This window comes from Hyperoodon ampullatus (genome assembly GCF_949752795.1).
Source record: "Hyperoodon ampullatus genome assembly, chromosome: 20".
Classification (NCBI taxonomy): Eukaryota; Metazoa; Chordata; class Mammalia; order Artiodactyla; family Ziphiidae; genus Hyperoodon; species Hyperoodon ampullatus.
Window position 1 is genome coordinate 24,487,582 of NC_136933.1, and position 26,072 is coordinate 24,513,653.

Sequence of the window (26,072 nt, forward strand, 5' to 3'; positions counted from 1 at the left end):
TTGGGCCTGACACATAGCTGGGTTCAATAATTGTTCCGTTTTCTTCATGTCTCTTTGGGAGTTCATTGACCCAGAGAAGAGAATTACTCAGTTTCACTTCCAACAGGAAACAGATCTGTTTATAAAGTGCATGAAATTAGGGTTAGTTAGGTGCTTTGGGCTGTAAGTAACAGAAACCCCAAGTCAAGCTGGCTAAAAACTGCAGAGGATACATAGTGGCTCACATGACTGCAAACTCCAGAGAAAGGCCTGGGATCAGGAAGGGCATGGCCCAGGGGCTCAGACAAGGCCCAGGGGCTCAGACAAGGACCAGAGACCGATTTCCATACGAAATTTAGAAGGTGTTGTGTTACTATTTATCCTAGTGACTTGCAGTTTTAAAAAAAACACAAGAAAATAAGGAACAATAAATAGTGTTCCTGCTTACAGAAATTTTCTAGTTATGTATAATTTTCTAGTTGTATAAGTACTGGTGGGTTCTTGAGGTTGGAAAGATCTGCAACAAAGAGAAAGATAGGCAGCAAAATGACAACAGACTAAGAGGTTTAATAGAAAGGGTACAGAAACAGGCTTTTTCCATGTTCTCTCTTTTTCCTCTCTGCTACTTCTATAACTCAATCCCACAGCAGTCTTAGAGAATACTGAATACAGAGATTAATATTTTTAATATTTCAAAAATAAGAACCTGTGGACCTGAAGTTAAGTTCAACTCACAGCAGATTAGGAGAGGGTGTGGAGAAAGGGAACCCTCCTACACTATTGGTGGGGATGTAAATTGGCGCAGTCACTATGGAAAATAATATGGAGGGTCCTTAAAAGACTAAAAACAGAACTACCATATGATCCAGCAATTCCATTCCTGGGCATATATCCAGAAAAGACCAAAATTCTAACTTAAAAAGATGCATGCACCCCAATGTTCACAGCAGCATTATTTACAATAGCCAAGACATGGAAACAACCCAAGTGTCCATCAACAGGCAATTGGTTTAAGAAGATGTGGTGTGGGAATGTGGAATATTGCTCAGCCATAAAAAAGAATGAAATATTACCATTTGCTGCAACATGGATGGACCTAGAGAATATCATACTAAGTAAGTCAGGCAAAGAAAGACAAATATTATATGATACCTCTTACATGTGGAATCTAAAAAATAATACAAATGAATCTATATACAAAACAGAAACAGACTCGCAGACATAGAAAACAAACTTATGGTTACCAAAGGAGAAGCGGGGGCGGCATAAATTGGGAGTATCAGATACAAACTACTATTCATAAAATCAATAATCAATAATAACTTATTGTATAACACAGGGAACTATATTCAATATCTTGTAATAAGCTATAATGGAAAATAATCTGAAATATATATATAAACATATATGTAACTGAATCATTTTGCTGTACACCTGAAACTAATGCAAACTGCAAATCAACTATACTTAAATTCAAAAAAAAAGCACAGCAGATTAAATGTCTCACCAAAAATCCAGTAGTTTCATGATTCAGTTTTAAGAATAACTTTTAATGAGTATGAAAAATGATTGGGACATAAAACAAATACAATTTCTCTAACCAAAGAAAAAAATGATAAATTTTTAAAAACACTGAAAACCACCTTTTCGGATAGGAAAAGAGTAAAAGTTTATTCCTAAAATCTCTGTTTTTTAATGCTAGTTGGCAAAATATCTGTGGAGGAAATTAGTCTACTTTATAAATGCTACTGAATAAAACAGCTGAAATAAGCAAATTGCTGTTCTAATCTCCCAGTTGGCACCCAAACCAAATTGTTTTCTTTCTTATGCCTGTTCCAACTTAAACCTACTTGATGAAACTCATATGTCTGCAGCAGCAAGTTTCAGCAGTAGATTTTATAGCGTACACATGATTCTCAGTCTAGTTTTAAAGTCCAATTCCATCAAACTCAAGGTAAATCACAATACTTTACTTTGAAGTTAGGAAGGCCCTCAAAACAAAGGGATGAGTAATTTCAAAGCAAACAGAAATATTTCACAGAATTTCATTTTTCCCATTCTCTGAATGCTTTCTCATTAGACGAAGACATTTTCCAGTCCATTAGAGCCAGACTGAACAATAAAAGCATATACCTAAAAACTTAAATCTGTCACCAGTGGGATTACGCCACTAATTTACCCTCCTCCCCTCAAACACATTTATTTCCTTTACTCAAAGACAGGATCATCATTAAGCTTATCCCCAAATTTCTATCAAGATTTTTTTCAAGGAAAAAAAAGCCAACATCACGACTTCCCAGTTGCCACTGAAAGAAGAATCAAGTGGAAAGGCAGAGATGAAGAATGGAATGCATCCCTGGTGGTGCAGTGGTTGAGGGTCCTCCTGCCGATGCAGGGGACATGGGTTTGTGCCCCAGTCCGGGAAGATCCCACATGCTGCGGAGCAGCTGGGCCCATGAGCCATGGCCGCTGAGCCTGCGCGTCCGGAGCCTGTGCTCCGCAACAGGAGAGGCCACAGCAGTGAGAGGCCCGCGTAGCGCAAAAAAAAAAAAAAAAAACCACAAAAAAAAACAAACACAAAAAACGTGGGGGAACATTGGGAGGTGGTGAGAATATTTTATTAGCTTTATGACCCAGAAAAAAAAAAGTAAAGCTTAATAGGGGGGTATCCCTGCTTAAATTCCCCCATTCTGGCCAGTCTGAATTTATTATAGGATTATTTTAACCCCAAATAATTTTAAAGTAGGTGACAGTTTATGGGATGAAGCTCAACGAAACTGTAACTTAAAACCGTCAAATTACTTGAACGCTTGATGTCTCCTCACAACTAAAACCCACTTCTCCTGGAAAGCATGGCAGCCGGGTTTACAAAATACAGGGCTATACACGTCTGCGTATCTGGGGAAAAGAGGAGGCCCGAGACTGCATTTGAAGGACAAAGTTCTATTGTTGCTATACCTTTTTCAATGTACGGTGTACACCACCCTTTACAACATTTCAAATGTGCCAAAGAACAAAACCTTCGCCTGGGGGTCATTTACAGTCTAGGGGTACAGATGGAAAGAGCCCAGGAAAACTGGAGGAAAGCCCTAGTAATCACAGGAATTGAAGTCCTGCTCATCAGGCAAGTTTTCAGACCTGCTGAAACCGTCCACCAGACAGACTCGGGAGCATAAGATGATACCTGTGGGCACTGGGTTGAGAACTATGACCATATGCTTTGCTGTAACCTCTTGTGGGCCAAACATCTGACAACGTGATTGGGCAGGAAAAAGGAATAGCAGAGGCTGGTGGGAAGGAAAGCCTTTCATGGCACAGTTTGCCTTTGACAATCTCCTTCTGGACAGCCGTGGCTTCCTGACGATCCTTTCAACAAGAAAGGGGACCCCTACTAGATTATCGTAATAAATTTCCAGGGGAACCACAGTGGGCTGGGCAGAAGCAGGGGAGTGTATAGGAAGAAGGATGTGCCGGGGAGGCCCTGTGGAGGCTGGCACAGCTGGGCAGAAGCCTCAGCACTGCCCCGTCTACCTATCTGACATCAGGTAAGACGTGTACCCTCTCTGAATTTCAGCCTCTTGTACAATGGAGATAAGAAGAAGAAACTCATTGAGTTTCTGTGAAGATTAAATATGTTAATGGATACACATGGGCCACTTCAGCATCTACCAGATAGCTAGGGTCCAGTAAATAATAGCTTTTTTCAAGGTCCCGCTTAAGCAGCAAAGGGGCCTGCCATCTCTGGAAGGGCACAGGAGTCCCGTCCAGGCTCACAGTGATGGGTTGACCCTGCCGGGCCATTTCACTACCAGCACGCAGGTGTGTAGGGTGCAGGTGACAGACACTCCAGGCCAGAGCCTGAAAGGCTGACAGGACCCGGAAGGAAGGTGGTGTGAGGAGAGCAAAGCAGAAGCCGGGGTGCCCCTGGGCACTGGCCTTGGTTCTGGGACACCCTGGTTGTGAGACTTGACACAAATCCCATCACCTTTCCCTGCTTCAGTTCCCGCTGAGTGAATGGCCACCGCGGAACGCACACGGAGTCGTAGGGTCCAATTTCCTAACCTCCACCTCTGAGACCCAGGCCCCCCGCTACTCACTAACAGACCCCTGAGGCTAGAGTTGGGGTCCAGCTTGACAGGGACAGGACAGGGGTGCTGGGGGCAGGTTGCCTGAGAGAGCTGGGCCCTCCCTTCCCACGAGGCAGGGCCTGAGAGGAGCCCAGAGCCTGGCAGCTCCGACGGGGCGGCACTGCCAGCCTCACCCTGGTGACCTGCCTGCCTACCAGCCTCCCCGAGAGGCCCCTGGCCGACACCTGCGACATTAAAGCAGAGAACACAGAAATGCGTGAAGCTGCGACCCCTGATCTTTAAAGCCAGGGTCTGGATCACCCTCACTTCTCTTCAGAGTCAGAGCTGAAAATACCCAGAAAGTACTGGGGAGAGAATTACACTCTTCCAAACAGATGAGCAGTCCTCGACGCTCTGGCATGAGTAACACCGGTGTCATGCTTTCACTTGTGCTTTATATAAATGCTCTCCTACCTGCTAGCACAGGTTCCCACCTATTCAGAGAGGAAAATGAGGCCATTATCTGCATTCCGTGAAGTACCATATGGTTACACAACGGCACCCAGCCAAGGCAGGGTTCCATCCAAGCCTCTGTGTACAATTCAAAAGCAAAATAATGTCGTTACGCTATATTGGATTAGCGTATTGGATTGGCATCAGGGAAGGGGGGCCGGGGCAACAGAACTCTGAGCAGAAAAAACACTTCGGCTTGTTTTCACATCTAGTTTCAAGGTTACTCTGAACATCTCAAAAACCACAATTGGAATCAGCCAGATTTCACTCGCCCAACAGCTTGGTATTCAATCAGCCTACTTGGAGACCAAGTATGAAAAATCCAGTCCTTTGCAAGATACAAGATACAATATAGACTAATAATATATTGTTATGTATAAATAAGCAGACAGGGCAAAAAAACCCCAAAAACATAAAACAGGCTAAGTGGCTACATTTGTATTTTTTTTTTACTTCATGTATTTTTTTAGTCCAATAGAACAGGGACTGGTCTGAGTCCCACAGCTGTTAAATTCAGAGCAGAAATGAGAACGCTAATCCATCCAGAGCTCTTGACACCACAACCTGGCTAATCATCTGACAAAGGCTTATGTTCGGGGCTTCCCTGGTGGCGCAGTGGTTGAGAGTCCGCCTGCCGATGCAGGGGACACGGGTTCGTGCCCCGGTCCGGGAAGATCCCACATGCCGCGGAGCGGCTGGGCCCGTGAGCCATAGCCACTGAGCTTGCGCGTCCAGAGCCTGTGCTCCGCAGTGGGAGAGGCCACAACAGTGAGAGGCCCGCGTACCGCAAAAAAAAAAAAAAAAAAAAGAGAGAGATTACCTAATTTAAGCCTTTCACAGCTTTATTGGATTCCTGGTAACATGTTCCAGTTTCATCCAATCTCGTGTGTTGGAGAAAAGTGAATTTTCCGGAGGGAAAAAAACTTCACCATTTTCTAAATAAGGTTTTCATGACTAAGGCTAAATGACATCATTACTCAACTTTTAAAAGCTATACAATATGTGTTTTATTCTTTAAAACATACACTCGTGAATCCATACGTGACTAATGTCTCATGAAATTATTTATTATCTTCCGAATTCACCCAGGAATTCTGAAGATTGTTCGGTCAGGCCTGCAAAGTGAAAAAGATGTTGAAGTTGAACATTGGAGGCTAAGACTGCCCAGGCATCCAATCATGGAAGCAAACTTTTTCATAACTTTGTGTAGCCTATTATGTACAAAAATATAAATACAACTTTTTCAACATTTTTATGCGTATACAACTGGTTTAAATTTGACAGTTTCCTCTGTCCTCCTAAAAAACAGGAACTTCCAACACCTTTTTTTTTTTTTTAACATCCTTATTGGAGTATAATTGCTTTACAATGGTGTGTTACTTTCTGCTGTATAACAAAGTGAATCAGCTATACATATATCCCCATACCTCCTCCCTCTTGAGTCTCCCTCCCACCCTCCCTATCCCACCTCTCTAGGTGGTCACAAAGCACCGAGCTGATCTCCCTGTGCTATGCGGCTGCTTCCCACTAGCTATCTGTTTTACATTTGGTAGTGTATATATGTCCATGCCACTCTCTCACTTCGTCCCAGCTTACCCTTCTCCGTCCCCGTGTCCTCAAGTCCATTCTCTACATCTGCGTCTTTATTCCTGTACTGCCCCTAGGCTCTTCAGAACCATTTTTGTTTTTAGATTCCATATGTATGTGTTAGCATACGGTATTTGTTTTTCTCTTTCTGACTTACTTCACTCTGTAGGACAGACTCTAGGTCCATCCACCTCACTGCAAATAACTCAATTTCGTTTCTTTTTATGGCTGAGTAATATTCCATTGTATATATGTGTCACATCTTCTTTATCCATTCATCTGTCGATGGACACTTAGGTTGCTTCCATGTCCTGGTTATTGTAAAGAGCGCTGCAATGGACATTGGGGTGCATGTGTCTTTTTCAAGTATGGTTTTCTCTGGGTATATGCCCAGTAGTGGGATTGCTGGGTCATACGGTAATTCTATTTTTAGTTTTCTAAGGAATCTTCATACTGTTCTCCATAGTGGCTGTATCAATTTACATTCCCACCAACAGTGCAAGAGGGTTCCCTTTTCTCCACACCCTCTCCAGCATTTATTGTTTGTAGATTTTTGATGATGGCCATTCTGACCGGTGTGAGGTGATACCTCATTGTAGTTTTGATTTGCATTTCTCTAATGATTAGTGATGTTGAGCATTTTTTCATGTGTTTGTTGGCCATCTGTATGTCTTCTTTGGAGAAATGTCTATTTAGGTCTTCTGTCCGTTTTTGGATTGGGTTGTTTGTTTTTAAGATATTGAGCTGCTTGTATATTTTGGAGATAAATCCTTTTCAGTTGCTTTGTTTGCAAATATTTTCTCCCATTCTGAGGGTTGTCTTTTCATCTTGTTTATGGTTTCCTTTGCTGTGCAAAAGCTTTTAATTTATTTCAGGTTCCGAACTGTTGCTCCTGCTGGGTGACCCAACATGGCAACTTGCAGTGACCTGATGTGAAAGTTCCTGTGTTTACCTCCCCACACGTGGGTCACATGGCTGCACATTAACAATAAAGTCCATTATTTCCAATTATGATCTCATTTCACACCTTTTCCTCTCAAACTATGAGAAAAAGAACTCTTTTCCCCTTCCTTGAAAACAAAAATATTCGGTGATTGTGGTTTCCCCTCTTGCTGTTCAAAGAGCTGAAGAGACCAGTTTCTCTGTGGTTTTTCTCAATTATCCAATTTATTTATTTTCTTTTTAACTGAAATATAATTAACATGCCATCTAACTTATTTTATAAAATCTATACCCCAAGTCTTATTTTCTTAAGCAGTGTTGTAACTCAAACAAATTTAATATAGGCTGTTAACTGTAATCACCATTAGACTGATATATTTTGTAAATTTTGCTAAAATTAAGCCTCTTTTGGATATAATTACATTTCTCCCACTTACGCCCTTCAAAATGGACTTTTTAAAAGAAGTAGCACATAATAACTCCCCCCACAAAAGGGAGACCCTTTAAATAGAATATTTTATTCAACTTTTCTCTTCATTAAATTTTTATACTCAAAGTAACATCACTTCTCACTGAAGAAAATCTGAAAAATTTTTGGAGGGAAAAAAATAAAATCACCCATAATCTTATTACCCAAATACAACCACTATTAATATTCACAATATCAATATTTAGTGTTTTTTTAATACAACAAATGGAATTTGCAGAGGGTCCTAAATGCTAGTCACAGACTCATCATAGAACCTGCCTTATGTGTTAAAAACCCAGGCTCCTGGCTGTCTCACTAGCAATTCTGACTCAGGAGATCTGGGGTAAGCCATATAGTATTTATTCACTTATTAATTAATTTATTTATTGAAAGTTCCACAGGTTATTCTGATGCACAGCCAACTTTGTGAATCACCAGTTTCAAGCACAGATTTTGGATCCCACAGACCTGGGTCCAGACCTGGTCCTATCACTTAATATGGTTGAACAAGGTTATCCAACCTCTATGAGCTCAGTTTCTTCATCCACAAAATGTGCACACCGAGAGCCATTTATAAAAATTAAGCGAGAGGGGCTTCCCTGGCGGTCCAGTGGGGTGCGGGTTTGATCCCTGGTCAGGGAGCTAAGATCCCACATGGCTCGTGGCCGAAAAGCCAAAACATAAAACAGAAGCAATACTGTAACAAATTCAGCAAAGACTTTAAAAATGGTAAAAAAAAAAAAAAATTAAGTGAAAATATGTACTTGGCACAGTGCCCAAAATATAGCAATTATTCAGTACATTGTAATTACTTTACATAAAATATTTTACGTAAAATAATTACCATGTACCAAGAATCATGATGTTATTCTTTCCCATTTTTCTCTATGCACCTGGTGTGAGATTTTCTTCTGATCTGGATTGCTATGAAATACTACATATGCTTTCAAGTAACATTATATATCATAAGCACTTTTCCATGTTGCTTCCTACCCTTTATAGACATTTTAATGGCTGTATAGCATTCCATCTAGTATATAAAACCATATTTACCTAATTATTTTCTATCATGCTTTTTAGGTTACTTGCAGTCTTTCTTTTTTTTTGTTGTTTTGTTTTTTTTGTGGTACACGGGCCTCTCACTGTTGTGACCTCTCCCGTTGCGGAGCACAGGCTCCGGACGCGCAGGCTCAGCGGCCATGGCTCACAGGCCCAGCTGCTCCGCGGCATGTGGGATCCTCCCGGACCGGGGCATGAACCCATGTCCCCTGCATCAGCAGGCGGACTCTCAACCACTGCACCACCAGGGAAGCCCAGCAGTCTTTCTTAACAACTGTGTAATGAGTAGCTTCCTATATATAGTGCTCTGTAATTGTGGATTACTATCCTAGCTATAGTCCTAAAGCTAGAATTACTACATGAAAGTATGTGAGTATTTAGATGGCTTTTTGATACATATTGCCAAGATGCTTTCCAAAAAAATTTTTTTTCAATTTACAATACCACTGGCAATGTATTAAGATATCAGATTTGGGACTTCCCTGGTGGTGCAGTGGTTAAGAGTCCACGCTCCCAATGCAGGGGGCCAGGGTTCGATCCCTGGTCAGGGAACTAAATCCCACAGGCATGCCACAACTAAGAGTTCGCGTGCCACAACTAAAGAGCTGGCAAGCCGCAACTAAGGAGCACACCTGCTGCAAATAAGACTCGGCACAACCAAATAAATAAGTAAATAAATATTCAGATACCAGATTTATCACAACATTACCAGCACTGAGTAGTTTTCCTGCCCCCATGTTAGAATGTGTAAAATGGTAAACTGCGGCACGTTAATTGTTTACTGGAGCAAACAACGATTCCAATCAGGCACTGCCAAAACCAAAAAGTGGTTAGGAGGCTCCCTGGTGGGGGGCTAGGGCAGAGGTGTTTACGGAGAAGAGAGGGAAGCAACGCAATTATTTATTTGGCTATAACCTAAATGTGTGCCTTATGTGAGAAACTTCAGTCATTCAGCTCTTATGAGTAGTTGTTCTTGAGTTTCATTTTCTCAGATTCAAGAAAATCTAGACAACTATAATACTTATGAATAGCTGTTCTTCAGTTTCATATTCTCAGATTCGAGAAAAATCCAGTTGACCCTGGATTCAATTTGCTTACATAAGCTACCAAAGACACTAGGGCTACCCCAGTCTAATGGCCTCCTTGTCTAACTACTTTAACAAAAGGTAGTTTAGAAATTACCACCAGCAGCCAGTTAGCATTAGCTATACTTGCACGTATACTTAGGCGATACTTATAAATCCACACCACATAGAGAATTGGACTAGGACATATAAACTGGAGTTTACAGTCTCCATCCTCAAAAAACTTACAGTCTAATGGGTAAGACACATTCCAAGTGAACTGCTAATATAAGCAAGTAGAATATAAATGCCAGTTATTTTAAAATAGGTGAGCGTATAAATGGTAATCATTTTCAACTTCTGTTACTTGAGAAGGCAATACCTTAACTGAAATGCCTGGATAATCGTTTTGGCATGAGGACAAAGTCGACACAATGACCTACCTACTGGAAAATTAAACATGTTGGCAATATTACAAAGGACTACATTCACTCATTCAAGTCCACATGCTGAAGTCCTCAGAAGTTCTGAGTACACAGGGTCAGGGCTCAGAGAAAATTACTCACATTCCCTCTCTTTGCACAGTTGTGCATATTCTAAATCCCTCTCCTTGAAAGTAAAAGCATTTGTTGAATAGATTGTACTCTTGACCCTCAGATTGGCCAGTCCAGATTTACATTCTTACAGTTCATCTTACAAGCAGTCATTGAAACGATGTGAACTCACCAATTCACATGCCCTTCAGAAATAACTTACATTCTGTTAGGATTTAATCGATCCTTCCCTCTCCTACTAATAAAGTTCCAGAATTTTTAATAGGAGAGGAGGAGAGAAAAAAAATTTTTAAGTAATACTTATTTCAGCACAGACTTTATTTTTTTTTAAACAAATCTAAGGTCACTTAAATATTTAGGTACATTAAGAGGTATTATGCACAATAAGACTTTACCAAGTAATCATCAGTTTGAGTACATATAAATTTGAAACCCCATTTAGTCAAATTACGTGTAAATTTGCTGACTAAATTTGCTTTTACATTTTCACTACAAATATAGCTACATCCTGCTGGATTTTATGGAATCCAGGCTTCTTACTTTTGGTCACGTTATAAGGAGTAGTCACATACTAGAGAACAAAAGAAACTGATACTATTTTAAGAAAACATACCACATTGTAAATCAGCTATACTTCAATTAAAAACAAAGAAAAGAAAAGAAACTTTGGAGTTTTCTGAGCCTTGTTTCTTCCATAGTGCCAAAGATATATATAAAGTGTTTTTGTTGTTGTTGTTGTTTTTTATTTGTTCATTTTTTTGTTCTTTTTTTTTTTTTGGCTGCACCACATGGCTTGCAGGATCTTAGCCCTCCGACCAGGGACCGAACCTGGGCCCTGGCAGTGAAAGTGCCAAGTCCTAACCACTGGACTGTCAGGGAATGCCCATAAAGTGTTCATTTTTAAAAGAAGAAAGAGGAGGAAAAAAATTCATCAAATTAAACCTTTTTCCTACAGTAATTAGTCACATGTTGATGAGTTATTGCCATCAGCAATTTCCATCTGATTCTGTCTTCACGGACTTCCTCAAACTGAAGATGTGCCCCTGTTACAAGAAGCTTCTATTCTCTTTCTTGTCTTTATTTATTCCTTGATTTGGTATAAGTAGTTTCAAACATAAATGAATTTCCTCCACATGGAAGAGATGGAAGATTTAACACAAGGGGAGAGTGACAATTTCCAAAACTGTCACCCAAAAGGGACAGTCTGGTGCTTGTACTATCTGAAAGCTTCTTTCTAGAATTGCCTGAGAATGCTGCTTGCTTTGTGAGCCAGTTTAACTCAGCAGCAATGCCAACATCCCTCACCTTTCTGCTTTTGATCCTGGATCTAAGACTTGCACAGTATAAACTGACAGGCAAAAATAAAACAAAACAAAAAATCCAGTTTCAAATGACATTGATGTAGCCTCCACCCTTGCAGGACATTTGGTCCTGTCCAAAACTTTCATGAGCATATTTGGTCCATGACAAATGGCTTTGGACAGGACCAAATATCAAGGACCTTTGGACGTCTTGCACAGGACCAAGTGCTAACTGGGTGCCACGGCCCATGCACCCTCCCTGTCCTTTGAGACCTGGTCAAACAGAAGCATCCTCCACAGCCTCTAGTCCAACATTGTCCAAAGGGGGTTTCTAGGTCAGGAAGTGGATGTTTTACTAACTTAGGTCTACGCTGGCTCCTTCCTGGAACTGCAAGTTAGCAGCTGTGGTTGTCTCTCTCTCTGCTTCACTCCTTAGGATCAGTGGTAGACAATTTGGGGTTCACTTATCTATAGAATAACCAGGTTGCAAACTATTGCTCTAGTTACAAGGTCAAAAGCAAAGCACCAAAGAAGGTACTTAACTCATTTGTAAAAATGGTACACTACTTCGGTTCAACGTAAATTATTTGTAAAAAGCTGATATTGTAGGGCCTTCCATGTGAAATATAAAAGTTTCAAACAAGAGCAAACATATCAGTTATTATAATACACTTAGTGGTTCAATATCCTAAAAAGACAAATACTCATCATATTGGGTTAAAATGCAAACTATATCCTGCTTATAAAACACACACTGAAACAAAAAGATACAAAAGATTAAAAAGGGGCTTCCCTGGTGGCGCAGTGGTTGAGAGTCCGCCTGCCGATGCAGGGGACACGGGTTCGTGCCCCGGTCTGGGAAGATCCCACGTGCCACGGAGCGGCTGGGCCCGTGAGCCATGGCCGCTGAGCCTGCGCGTCCGGAGCCTGTGCTCCGCAACGGGAGAGGCCACAACAGTGAGAGGCCCGTGTACCACAAAAAAAAAAAAAAAAAAGATTAAAAAGAAAAAGGTGGCAGTGATATACCAAGCAAAAAGCAGAGACGGCAATATTAACTTTGGAAAAAGATTTCAAGGTAAAAGGGATGAGAGAGGATTCTGTGTTTAGTGTGTACTTATATGTTATATAAATGTACATACATTTATATGAATATGTATAATTTACACAGATATACAACTATGTATATTTATATGTATATAAAAGGCAAAAATCAATAGTAAAGATATGTGTTGGATATCAAGATACATAAAGTTAAAGCTATTGTAATACAGTGAAAGAAATCACATAATTTTGGAAAGATGACATTAGCACACTTATCACAGTCTTTGACAAATAAACCGTACCAAAAAATGAGAACATAGAAGAGTTAAACAATATAATATAAATTTAATAACAGAAGCTATTTTTTAAAAATTCCTTGTTTCAAGTTTCTATGAAAAATAGATCTTGTTCTATACTAGGTAACAAAATGTCAGTAAATTTGAAAAAAAATACATGTTGCAGAGTTGACACTCTGACAACTGCAAAATAGCGTAAGAAATCAATGACAACTTTTTAAAAAAAATTCACAATTTCGACGGGGAAAAGGAGAGAAAGAAGCTTCTCCAAAATAGTTACTAGGCCAAAGAGAAATCAAAATACTAATTACAGATTGCTGAGATGATCACAGCAATGAGAATATTATATATTAAACTTATGGGATATAGCCAAAGCTGTACTCAACAGCAATTTATGGCCTTCATGACTTTATATTTTAACAATCATACGTGGACTGTGTAAATCATATTACCCAATACTTCATCCCCAAAATCTACATCTTTGTTAATTTTTTAAAAGAAAGAAAAACTTCTTCTAGCATCATAACCAAAAGTAATTGAAATACACTTTATCACACCAAATTGATTTTTTTTAAGTTAGGACAATTCAAGAGTTACATTAACACTCTTAATGTAACTTTTAATGCAGAAAATAAAAATACCTGGCTAGGAAAATAGGAACACCTTACTAAGAGCAGCAAAGACCTTAAATTAGATTCAGTAAAATAGAGCTGATAATTTGCTTACTCACAGAATGTAAAAACATAAATGACATTTAATCCTGAAACCTCAAAAAAGAAGAAAAATTAAACAGTGAAGAACAATGTGATGAATTTGCCTTATAGCACCATATCCCATTTTCTCATTAAAACACTTTTCTCACTACACTTTACACTGCCCCTTTATTTTTATAAAAAGGAATACTTCAGTTGGTAGCAAAAATTGTATCATTAATTACTTTCTAAGGCTCCTGTTTGGCAACATTTGAATAAACATCCGGCACAGCCACTACCCTGCAACCAGCTGCTGATCCTGCATTTTAAATATCAAGACCACAGTATTTTCTTTAACACTCTGCTTCATTTATTTGGTGACATAAGGCTGTGTGTTTTAAGCAAGCTCCATAAATCATAATATAAATCAGTCTACTGTGTTTAACATTCAGAAGAAATTACAGTACAAGAAGAAAAAATTATCAGTGATCGTGATCAAAGCCAAAATCTTCGTCCAGCAGAAATGACAAGCAGTTTTAAAAGGGCTAACAGCTCCGACTCTGGAGTCAGATTGCTGGACAGAAATATGAGATCTCTTGCTCATGTAAGGTGACTCTCTGAACCTCAGTTTCCTCTTCTATAGAATGTTAGCATGACCTCTGTAAGGATTAAATGAGACAATATATTAAAGTGCTTAGAACAATTCCTGACCTACAGCGAACATTAATAAAAGTTCATTCTTCTTTTTCCTCCTCTCCCTACCCCACTCACCCCTTCCCCCAACTCTGAAATAGAGTCAGTAAACATTTAATAAAATGAAGGAGCAAATGGCATAAAGATTGCCCTCTAGAATGTTCCTTCTTTAGTATAAGAGGAAATGTTAAAAATACAGGGAAGAGTAGAAGAAAGATGCTAGAGTAACCACCGTCATCTGGCGCATTCAGAGATGTGGTTTCTAAATACTTTCATTTTTCTACATTAGGGCTTCAGTCTACTAACTTAAAGCCTTTTTTTCTTTTTTTTTTTTTTACAAATTAATAACCAGACTCTGATGAAAGGAAAGTGATCAACCTAGACAAATTATGCTGGTTAGAAAGTCCCCCATAACAACAACAACAAAAAGAAACATTCATGTCTCCTGCGATTCTGTATTAACTGCAAAGTCAGCAGGCTTTCCAAGTCTTCCCAAGCTGATATTATCAAGACTCAAACAGAATGAACCAAGGGGGGAAGGACTAGCCATAAGAACCTAGAGGGCAAGAGGTGGTCATGGAAGAAGACGGTTTGAGGATCTGGGTAAATGGTGACAATAGAATGAGATTATGGCATAAACATGACTATAATCAATGAGGAAAAGAGTTAGAATTTCTTTCCAGAAGGATGGCAGTGTTCACTGAAGTGTGTCAGCCTTTCCTCTCCTCTGGAGGAGTCCAGAAGTATCTGGTTTTGGGCCAGAAGCAGAGATTAAGAAGCCAACGTGAACTGTCCAGACTGGACAGATCTTTCCACACGGCAGGGAGAAAGCCCCTCTCCTGCAGGACCACAGATCAGATCCTGTAACGCTCCTCCTAGCCTTGGCAGGATGGGCAGAAAAAATGCAGAGAGCTCAGCCCCGACCCCCAGCGCTGTCTGACAGGTACATCAAACTGCCGAGAAGAGGACCTGATTCCTGGCAAGACTGTTTCCAACTTGACATCGTCCTGCACCTCACACAAAGCAGGAGGTTTCCATGTGGTCCCTGCACCCTTTATTTCTCTTCTTCTGTATCCAGTTGCCATTTTTCACGTGCAGTCATGGATTTGTATCCTCCCCACCCTCCTGTCGTTTCCCCTTCCGTTTCCCACAGGGTCCATCCCAACTCGCCCAGGCACAGCCTCCGGCTCAACCCACCCACAGGGGCCCCGGCCAGACAAGCAGAAGTATTAAGAAATTGAGCTGGAGGGTTGGTGGGTCTGTGACCGTGTGGATAAAGCACAACTGCCGCCTTGAGAAGGTGTCACTTTAAGTCATTTTAAGACTTCAAAGAGACCACTTCCCTGGTGGTCCCAATGCAGGGGGCCCGGTCTCGATCCGTGGTCAGGGAGCTAGATCCCATATGCATGCCACAACTAAGAGTCCACATGCCACAATTAAGAAGCCCGCATGCTGCAAGTAAGACCTGGCGCAGCCTAAAACTAAAAATAAATAAATAAAAATAAATACTAAAAAAAAAAAATAATAAAGATATGGACACTTGCCCAGCTATTCTATTAAAATAAAGAGAGAAAGAGAGAATTCAAAGAGGGGAGGAAATGGGAATCATGCAGGAGTGGCTACAAACACTTCCAGCCTCAGGCCAGGCTGCGGGCAGCCTCGGCTGACAGGTGGCTGGGAACTGCAGGACCTTCCCAAGAGCAGAAAGCAGCCTAAAGGGGCAAAAGCCACAGGTTTGGGAATATCTGTAAATAAATAAAATTTTGTTTTGAAAATCAATCCCCTCTAAGGTATTAAACATGTAGAAGGTTCTCCCCTCTTTTTCAGAACGAAAGTGTCATTGGACACTATCTTGGACTTAAGAATGTCACTTCCAAAGGTGTGCGTAGCCTGGACTCTCCGAAGATGATGTTCCTTAGAAGAGCAGGTGCTGAGCTCCAGTGTCGTGGAAATGGACACACAAGGAGAACTTCAGTTTCTAAAAAATTCAGGGCGGGGCTTCCCTGGTGGCACAGTGGTTGAGAGTCCACCTGCCGATGCAGGGGACACGGGTTCGTGCCCCGGTCCGGGAGGATCCCACATGCCGCGGAGCGGCTGGGCCCGTGAGCCATGGCCACTGAGCCTGCGCGTCCGGAGCCTGTGCTCCGCAACGGGAGAGGCCACGACAGTGAGAGGCCCTCGTACTGCAAAAAAAAAAAATCAATAAATAAATTCAGGGCGGGGAGGACTTTACTTAGAAGCAGAAGGGCAGAGATGAAATCATCATCTTTTGTTGCAAGATTTAAAAGGAAAAATTGCCCAAACCCGAGAGGGAAAGTAGACGACATGGGGAGGAGGGTGTCTGTCACAGCACTGGGGGACGGGTGGCAGCGATGGAAGGAAATGCTAAGAGAGGATGCAGCCACAGCCATCTTCCAGCAGCATCCTCTGAGCACCGGCGTGCTCATCGTAAAGACAGAGTCCGCAGCGATCTCAGGTGGTAATAAGGTGCAATCCCGCCAGACTGAGCCCACCGCTCAGAGACGCTAGGATGCCTTTGGGGACCACCGTGGACCCACAGATTCATGAGAAGGAGGTTATTTTGGACGTACTATTAATCAGCCAGCATCCATGCAGACCGGGGGGCTTTAGAGGCTCCCCACATGTTTGGTTTTGGGAAGGAGGAGGTGACATCCCGGTTTCAGAGACACGTTATTTTTTTACGTCGACAGATGGGCTCTCGTTATAGAAAATTCTATTATAGGGCTTCACAAGAAATTGAGAAAACGGAAGAATTTTACTGTGTGTGTTTGAGCCTTAAGAGTAGAATCGCCAGCACGGAGGTATGCTTTCATCGCGTTAACAGCACAAGAACATCTCGAGCCCTGGGGGCCGTTCCACGTGGTGGCCACCACCATCCGGTGGACTTTCACATTACTTGGGTCTACCCCCTAGGAGACCTTCACCCCCGAAGACTCTGATGAATCCTCTTTACCTCTTTATCCAAATCATTTGTCAAATTCTTTAAAGAGATACCTGACCCTTGGGCTTCCCTGGTGGCGCAGTGGTTGAGAGTCCGCCTGCTGATGCAGGGGACACAGGTTCGTGCCCCAGTCCGGGAGGATCCCACATGCCGCGGAGCGGCTGGGCCCGTGAGCCATGGCCGCTGAGCCTGCGCGTCCGGAGCCTGTGCTCCGCAACGGGAGAGGCCACAACAGTGAGAGGCCCGCGTATCGCAAAAAAAAAAAAAAAAAAAAAAAAAAAGAGATACCTGACCCTTGACAGTGTCCAAGTTTAACTCTTCTCTATCAAGAGAGTCTGATATCAAAATATCAAGAGCTGCATCCTCCAACGCCAGTGTGACTTAAGTTTACTACAAAGCTCTTGGCACTGGACCTTCTCAAGGATAAATGTGTGTGCATATATAATATATACTAATAGATTATATTCTTGTATTGATAGCTTGTACTTTATCAATACATCTATTTAACCTCCTCATTGAGATAAACTATACATCAGATCATTAGTTCCCACCAATTAAGGAATGCCTGTGATTATATTAAGTCTACAGCTATAATACAGAATGGAGGAGTTCAAAACGTGTTTTTACCCATGTATAGTGAGTAGAATAATGATACAAATACAATCCAAGTGACTGTTAAAACCCACCCCATACCTGAAAATTCTATTTTTAAGGTGAGCACACATCTCTGTGTGGGATATTTTAAGCAGAATGAAACGTTTGAAATTATTTGTAGCAAGTACTTTGGATACAACAAACCTCTCTGGGTTTTTTACCCCCAAATATGTGGTGACCTCAGGAACAGAAAGCAGCTGAGTGCCTTCACTCCAGCACAGGAAACACGGATGGGCCTTTCAGTTTTATGCCCCTTTGAAAAGAACGTGGGATAACCTGTAAATTCACCTCTTAACGCAAGAGGGAAATATATGCTCAAGACCAGCATTCAGCAGTAAGAAGTGAAATAGATAAATTTTTGAAAAGCCTCTCAGTTATCACAACAAGGCCTTGAGTCTCAGAAGTTCATTCTAAACGCTTTATTACGATGAAACTGACACACCTTTACTGAAAATTTCTTTGAGCCAGAGTGAGGTAATTCATAAAAATATCTTTATGACTAGCTAGAAATGAACAAAACTTGAAATGCATCACTGTTCACTGTTTAAACTTAACCCTGAGATTTTACTATGAGAGGTAAGCTTCTCTAAGAGGGAGGCCCACGTCTGACACTTTTCTGGATATTCTACAGACCCCAACCCAGTGCTCTATGTTTATTGGATGCTTAATGCCTTGTCAGCACAGAATAAAACTCCAGGAGGCTCCCCATGGCCCGGAGTTGGCCAGCGCCTCTGACCTCACCTCCTGTCACACGTTCCATTCTCTGGCTGGCTTAACAAGCCCCAGCCTCATGGGCTTTCCTTTCTGTTCCTCCAGCGTCCAAGCTGATTTTCATCTGCTCCTCCGCTGTTGGCCGACAGCTCATCCATCAGTCAGGTGCTACGCGAAACAAGGGGCGTTATAGAGCTGTCACTCAAAGCACTGGCAGGGAATGTGGCTCTGGGGCAGAAAATGAAGAATCCACCCTCCTACGAGTAAGCCCCGCAGAAGGATTATTAAACCACACAAAGCAATGGACCGACCTGTTTGGCCTAAAGGAAGCTCAAGCACGATGGTCTCAGGCGGCATCCTGGACCCAGCACTGGTTTCCCTTTTTCTTTGTGTTATCTAATGGTAAAGAAGAACCTAGCCGCCTCCAAGCAAACCGGCTGCCATTGGGCTACCTGGCACCCTAAACTGTTGGGAGGCTGTATGTCCTGGGGGCTGGGAAGGAAATTTTGGCCAGGACAACCTGAACTTGAATCCTATCTGTATGACAAAAAAGAAACAAGCAAACAAAAGTAACGCTGTCTGGGTCCAGACCCCCTCTCTCTAGCTTACTAGCTAGGTACCTTTAGAGAAGTACTTGTCACTCTGTTCCTCAATGTCTTCATTTGCAAAATGGGTAAAATAATGATACCTAAATAGTTTTAAAGGTTGGTTAACAAAAAGATAGCACTTAGGAAATAGTAAATGATCAATAAGTGTTAGCTATCATCTCCTATCTTCTCGTCACTCTCTATCACCTGCTCAATTTTTACAGCACTTAAAACTCTCTGAAATTCTAATTTCTTTGTTTAATTTCTGAGATGTCTGTTGCACCCCCTAGAACGGAATCTGCAAAAGTACAAGGGCTGTGTCTGACCTGTTCTCCACTTCAGTTCCCAGAACAAATCCTAGAAGATAGAAAGTTCTCCAATTGTTGAATGACTCAGTTTCTCCAATTCCAAAATCTTTACAACACTCATTAGGTAATCCCAGCCATGAGCTTAGGACACTTATTCAATTTTAAGTTGACTTAAATAAGTCAACTTTTGGTTGGGATATATACAAATTCTTTTGGAGTATGCATTTTTAAAACAATTGTCTTAAAAATTTACTACTTGGAGAAACCACTTTAAGAGAGCAACTTTCTGAGAAAACCAGTAAAGATGTTGGAACAGAATAAAGGCTTGATGCCCATATGTTCTAAACAATTTTCTTTTTATTGACATATAGCTGACATATAATATTACGTGAGTTTCAGGGATGCTCCAGCTAAAAATTTTTATAATTTAAAACGTAAGTCCTGATTTAAAGCCTAAAAAGCATGTTTGGTCCTCTGTTGATATCTAAGGATAAATGGGGAAAGTATAAAGAGTCACTGGAGAAGAGAGAGACACTGAGCCATGCTCCCTGAGATCTGAAATTAGGAGAATCTATGGAGATTGCTGGATCTGGATAAGGCTGGCCGATGGGGAAACCCCAGAAGCCCCAGGAGGGAGGAGGAGCATCTAGGCTCTGCTCAAGGGCCTCTGGGTCTGGGGCTGGGACTGGAAGGCCCTCTAGACTCAAGCAGGCTAACGCGATACCTTCCGTAGCACGTAGAGCCTTGACCATGGGAAGGTACCATAAGAGAACAAATGCACTCACACAGCACCCACCATCTCTCCCCACGACGCTTTCAATAGACCTTTAGCTGGTGCACCTGCGTCCAACCCCCTCCCAGTCCCATCCAGCACCCTCACCGGCCCCAGAATTCTCATTCAACCTAAGATCAAACTGTGTCACCCCTCCCCTTGCTCAAAAGCTACCAGGGCTTCCCAGTCATCACCTGTGGCCCAAGCTTCCCTTCCCACTGTCTTATCGCACCACTACCCGCCCCAGCCCCAGCCAGCCAGTGCCCAACCGTGTCAGGACCTCCCCAACACCGTCCTGCCCGGGTGGGAACGCACTCCTGTTCTGGAGGAAGCCCTGGCGGCCGGCATCTGCACAAGGCTTAGCGCAATCCTCTCTGCTGGGAACCCCTCTCCCGGCCCACCAGGCAGGAGTACCTGCTCTTTACTCCCATCCTCAGAGCCCTTCTCATGCTCTCAGTTCTTGCGTCAGCGTCTCCGAAGAGCCTGCGTGCCTCATCAATCTTTATAATCTCGGGAGGGACCCAGAGCCTGGCACTAGCGGGCACTCAGTGAACACGTATGGGATTTAATTTAGTGTTTAATCAGAATACACAGCACAGTTTTAAAACATTCCTAGTTTCCTGCACACACACATCCCTTTTGAGGGTCCTGGAAAGAAAATGCCTGAACTTTTTTTGGTACATGCCCAGAGTAGGTTATTTCTAAGTAGTGGATTGAAATATGCTAGCAGGTCATTTCTAAGCAGTGGATTTGAATATCCCAAGTCAAAACTATTTTTCCTTTGAGTTGCTTAATTCCCTGCTTCTTGTTGGATCCATAATCATCCCCTCCTTGTCCAATCCCCACCTGAAATGTGTGTGGTTAGAACCACATACTTTTGGAATTACGGGCAAAAGTAATCTGGATTGCTGGCAACTTCAAGATGCATGTTTCAAGTTACAAAGCAAAACACTAACTTGTTTTCAATCCTGCTGTGAAAGTGTAGGCTTGCCTCAATTGCGCTGGGGCACAGCCAGAAAAGGGGGTCTGGGCAGACCTCTTGTCCATCCCTCTCTCTCCACTCAGGGTGGGTTAATACACACGCGCGTGCGCGCACACACACACACACACACAGGAGAACAGGAACTCAAGATGGAGCAAAGCCATTCCTCCCTTTTCCTCACTGGGAGGATCTAACAGAACAATTTTATTACCACGCTCTAAGATGGGCTCTCAGAGACCACCTGGAAAACAAGCAAATTTCGTGAATAATTATTTACCATAAGTATAATAAAATGTAAACTGGGGGCTTCCCTGGTGGTGCAGCGGTTGAGAGTCCGCCTGCCGATGCAGGGGACGCGGGTTCGTGCCCCGGTCCGGGAAGATCCCACATGCCGCGGAGCGGCTGGGCCCGTGAGCCATGGCCGCCGAGCCTGCGCGTCCGGAGCCTGTGCTCCGCAACGGGAGAGGCCACAACAGTGAGAGGCCCACGTACCGCAAAAAAAAAAAAAAAAAAAAGTAAACTGGCATTTGCCTACCAGTTATTTAAGAGGACTACTTGTGATTGATGAATTTAATTCAGGTTCAACAAGAAGAAATATAATGCCTTCTGTAATGCTCATCTATGTGTCTGGTTTTGTGGCTGTTTTACACCCATGAAATAATTAGGGAAACTCACAAAACTACATGAAAGTAACATAATACAGGTAGCACGGTCTGAGGGATCAGTTGAAAGTTATCCTGCAAGAAATGCATTACTAATGATAAAGTCCCACAGATAGGGATCAGCTCCTGCTTCTGCGTATAAATTAGATGGAGTCAAGGGATTCCTGTGATAGTGGCGCTCAGTCTTTACAGATTTACAGCTAGGCTCCCTCTGAGTACACCTTCGTGGTTCGGATTTTGTTTCTCGTATTTTTGAGCGCATGAACTTGTCCACACATATATTGTGACTTGGAATAAAAGGTTGTGAGCCAGTCATCAGGGGCTCCCAGACTTCGGAGTTTCAAGGCTCCATAAAAGATCTTGCAACAAAAAATTAGAAAGCTTTGCAGCAGACACTGAGGTTTCCTAAGAGAATTTTTATAGGAGATAAACTGTCGCACACAATTCAGCATTTTACCATCGTTGCTGAAGCAAAACCGGAATTCTGAGGAATTCTGAACCCCCAAGACAGTTCAGAAAAGTTAACCACTTGGATCCCAGAAGGCATCACCCATGCTCCTTTATCTGATGCTGGTTTCAGGAGGTAGTCCCCTTGCTTGTCATCACGGTACTGAGTTAACGGCTGAGCCAGTGCAGCTGCTAAACCCACCAGCTGCCAGTCAGCTTGAGACAGTTCAAGCTGCCAAGGCAACAGGCAATAGTCAATCAACTACAGCAATCGCGAACCTTTAAAATTGCCAAAATAGTTCTCTTTCCTTAATACGACAGATCACCAATTCCTATAAGTTCACACATTCTGCTAAAATGAAAAAATATATGAACAACTGAAATATTTACAAATCAAATGCTATTGATACAATGTCTGGGATTTCAAATGGTGGGGGAGATTTATAGATAGAATAAGATTGTCCATGTGCTGATAAATTTTGAAGTTAGATGATGGATTCATAGGGATTCAATATAGTATTTTTGATTAGACAGGACACCCCCCTTATCTGTGGTTTTGCTTCCGCAGCTGCAGTTTCAGTTACCCGCAGTCCACTGAGGTCCCAAAATATTAAATGGAAAATTCCAGAAATAAACAATTCATACATTTTAAATTGGGTGCCATTCTGAGTAGCTTCATGAACTCTCTCCCCATCCTACGCCTTCCTGGGGTGTGAATCATCCCTTTGCCCAGCGAATCCATGCCGTGTAGGTTACCTGCCTGCCCATTAGTCACTTAGCAGCCGCCCGGCCAGCATCACTTCAACAGGGGTGGTATCGAAGTGTTTGTGTTCAAGTAACCATTACTTTACTTAACAATGTCTCCAAAGCGCAAGAGTAATGATGCTAGCAATTCAGATATTCTCTTACTGTGCCTAACTTTAACACTAAATTTCATCATAAGTATGGAGGTATAGGAGAAAAACATAGTATATACAAGGGTTCATCCGGGGTTTCAGGCATCCACTCCGGGTCTTGGAATCCTAACCTCTTAACCTCGCAAACAAGGGTGGGGAGGGGAACCCCCGTACGAGTTTTGCAAATTGCTTAAATTTTCCAAAATAAAAAGTAAAAAATAATCATTAAGTCAAGTTTAAAACTATTAAAAAGCAATCTCTACAGTGCATACAAGTGATTACATATATTCTTACTTCCTAGTGTGTGGCAGGTCTACAGTAGGAGAACAGATCTTGACCCTTTACTAAGGCAGCTTAATTACAGGGACTCCACTGAGGTTTTTGCTAACGTCAAAAAAGAAAGTTAAGACACCTGAAATTCAGCACAGGTTATAAAACATACAAGATGCAAGCTTTACTAGTTTTTTATCTACTCGATTTAAAGGAAGCTTTATAAAGGAAGATTTCTGCTATGTGAAAATAGACAAAACACAACACAACAAAAAAGATGCTATAAATTTGCCATATGTATAGAGGAAGGCACTTGAGCAGGTAAAAGCTATTCCTTCGGCGGAAGGTAGCGTAACAGCTCTGGCGAACGAATAAGGCAGCTCTTCAGTCTTATAGCGTTTGAACTTTTGACCTCTTCCCAAAATGTCCCGAAAGAATTTCTAAACCGTGGGGCTAGAAAGAACGCTTCACAAAACATTCCTCTTTACTATATACGCCTTGAGCCACCGAGCCCAAAGTACACAACTAAAAAGTAAAGTCTAAAAGAGATGCAAACTGGATTAAGAAAAATACATATGAAGTAATGCAAAAAAAAAAAAAAACCCAGCAGGTCGAGACAGCACTGGAAGTGCGGCGGCGAATATCACCTTTTGGGCTCTCTTCCCCGGACACGGTTTTCTCTTTTGCTGAGGATCAGGCTTTCCTCTGTCCTCCTAGTGTCCCTTCCTTCCTTCAAACTCACAAAATGACTTGAAGAAACATGTATTGGAGGCAACGAAACCTACAGCTCAGTCTTGCAAGGACACAGCGGCGCTTAAGAGTCAACCCACACGGAGGGGGCGGAGGGACGCGTCGCCGCCCCAGGAAAGGACGCGCCGGGGGCGCCCGCGCACCTGGCCCGCTCGCCGCCGCCTCCCGCGGCCGAGCCCGCTGCCACCCAAAGGTACCTGAACGCTGTCTCTCCACTTGTCCCGCGTCCGCACACGCGCCCCCGGCCCCAGCCGAGCGCAGAAGGTGAGACCTGCAGACCCGGAGCGGCCGCGGCCCCGCCGAGCCTCCCGCGCCGCCGCCCACCCGGCAGGCCGCAGGCACAGCCTCGCCGGGGCCGCCGGGGAGGCTCCTGCCAGCTGGCCGGAGGCGGCGTGCTCGCCAAGGTACAGATCCGAGGTTTAGGTGACAGGAAACTCCCCAGTCCAGCACTCAACAAGGCTGCCGGCCCCTCCCCCGGCGCGGCGCAGGGGTGGAGAGAGGCGCGGGCGCCCGGGGGGAGCGGGGCCAGCGCGCCGGCTCGGGCGGGGCAGCTGGGGGGTGGGGGGGGGTTCCCGCGGCGCGACAAGACGGGACAGGGCGGGCGGCGGCCGGACTCACCCAGGCAGCGGATGTGGAAGCCCGAGGGCGGCCGCAGCGCCCGGCGCGACCAGCCCTCGCGCAGCGCCTCCAGATGCTCCTCCTTGCCCTGGATCAGCAGGACCTGCTCGTCGATCCAGCCCAGGAAGAACGTCTCGGCCACCGCGGCCGTGACCTTCTTGTTCCAGAAGTGCTGCATGTTCTCGGCTTTGAAGTCGGCGAAGATCTCGTAGCCGATGTGGTGCCGGGCGAGCTGCCGGGGCTGGGCCGGGGACGCGGGCCGGGCGGCCTCGGACCTCTCCCCCGCCGGCCCCTCGGCGGGGCCCAGGACGATGGCCAGAGAGTGAGGCGCAATCTGCAGAAACTTCTCCATCTTCGGAGGCATCCGGCGTCCGCGCGCGACCCCGCTCACCGCAGCCGCCGCCTCCCGCCGCTCCCGGGAACAGCAGCGCGAAGGGCGCTGCGCGACAAACGAAGAGCGTTAGTGCCCCCGCCCCGGGCCGGCCGCTTCCCCAGACATCCCGCGCCCAGATGCCGGGGACGCCCCGCGCAGCCCCTGCGCGCAGCCTGCCGGCGGGCGCAGCAGGTCGCCACGCGGGGGAGGGGAGGGGGTGCGGAGCCCGCTCGGGCCGACGGCTGGCGCGCCTTACCTGCAGCTCCGGGCCACCCTCCCTGCACCGCTCATTTTCCAGCCGCTGCACCCTCGCCTCCCTCGGCGCCCGGCGGCCCCGGCGGGGGGCGGAGACGCCGGAGGGGGCGGGCAGTTCGCGCCGAGTCTGGGGAACCCTCCTGGCTGGACTCGGCCGGAGGAATCCCCCAGAGTCCGCTGCGGGAGGTGGTCGACGGGGTGCGGATGGCCGGGGGCGGGCGGGGTGTGCGTTTAGGTGGCGGGGCCAGGGACGCACGGCGACACATGGGAGGCACCGAGTCTGGAGCGGTGAGTGTCGCTCCTCCCCACGCTCCACTCCGCCCTCACCTCCCACCTCCTGCTGGAACAAGTGGCTTCGCTGACTGGTTGATGTGCCCTTGGAAGTGGCTTTTTTAAAAACTTAGTTAACCATGAAAAATTGTCACCCGTGCCTCCTCCCACGCTCTCGTGGAACTCTCCTCCCGTATCTCCATCACGTACTGTGGGCCTGAGATAGAAGAAACCTGGTCATTCCCAGCGTTACCTACCCAACCCTCCGTTTAGGAAGAGGATACGGAAATTTACCAGG

At 44.1% G+C, this 26,072-nt stretch overlaps 1 protein-coding gene across 1 annotated transcript in view; it reads right to left on the reverse strand.

The window, feature by feature from the left end:
* Positions 1-25,240, reverse strand: part of STOX2 (storkhead box 2) — a gene marked incomplete at both ends in the record, with an annotated part of 196,403 nt that extends 171,163 nt beyond the window's left edge. Inside the window, one exon of the mRNA XM_079726595.1 lies at positions 24,877-25,240. Coding sequence (XP_079582721.1) covers positions 24,877-25,240 — 364 coding nt within the window. The remainder of the gene's footprint in view (positions 1-24,876) is intronic.
* Between the last annotated feature and the right edge of the window lie 832 nt (positions 25,241-26,072).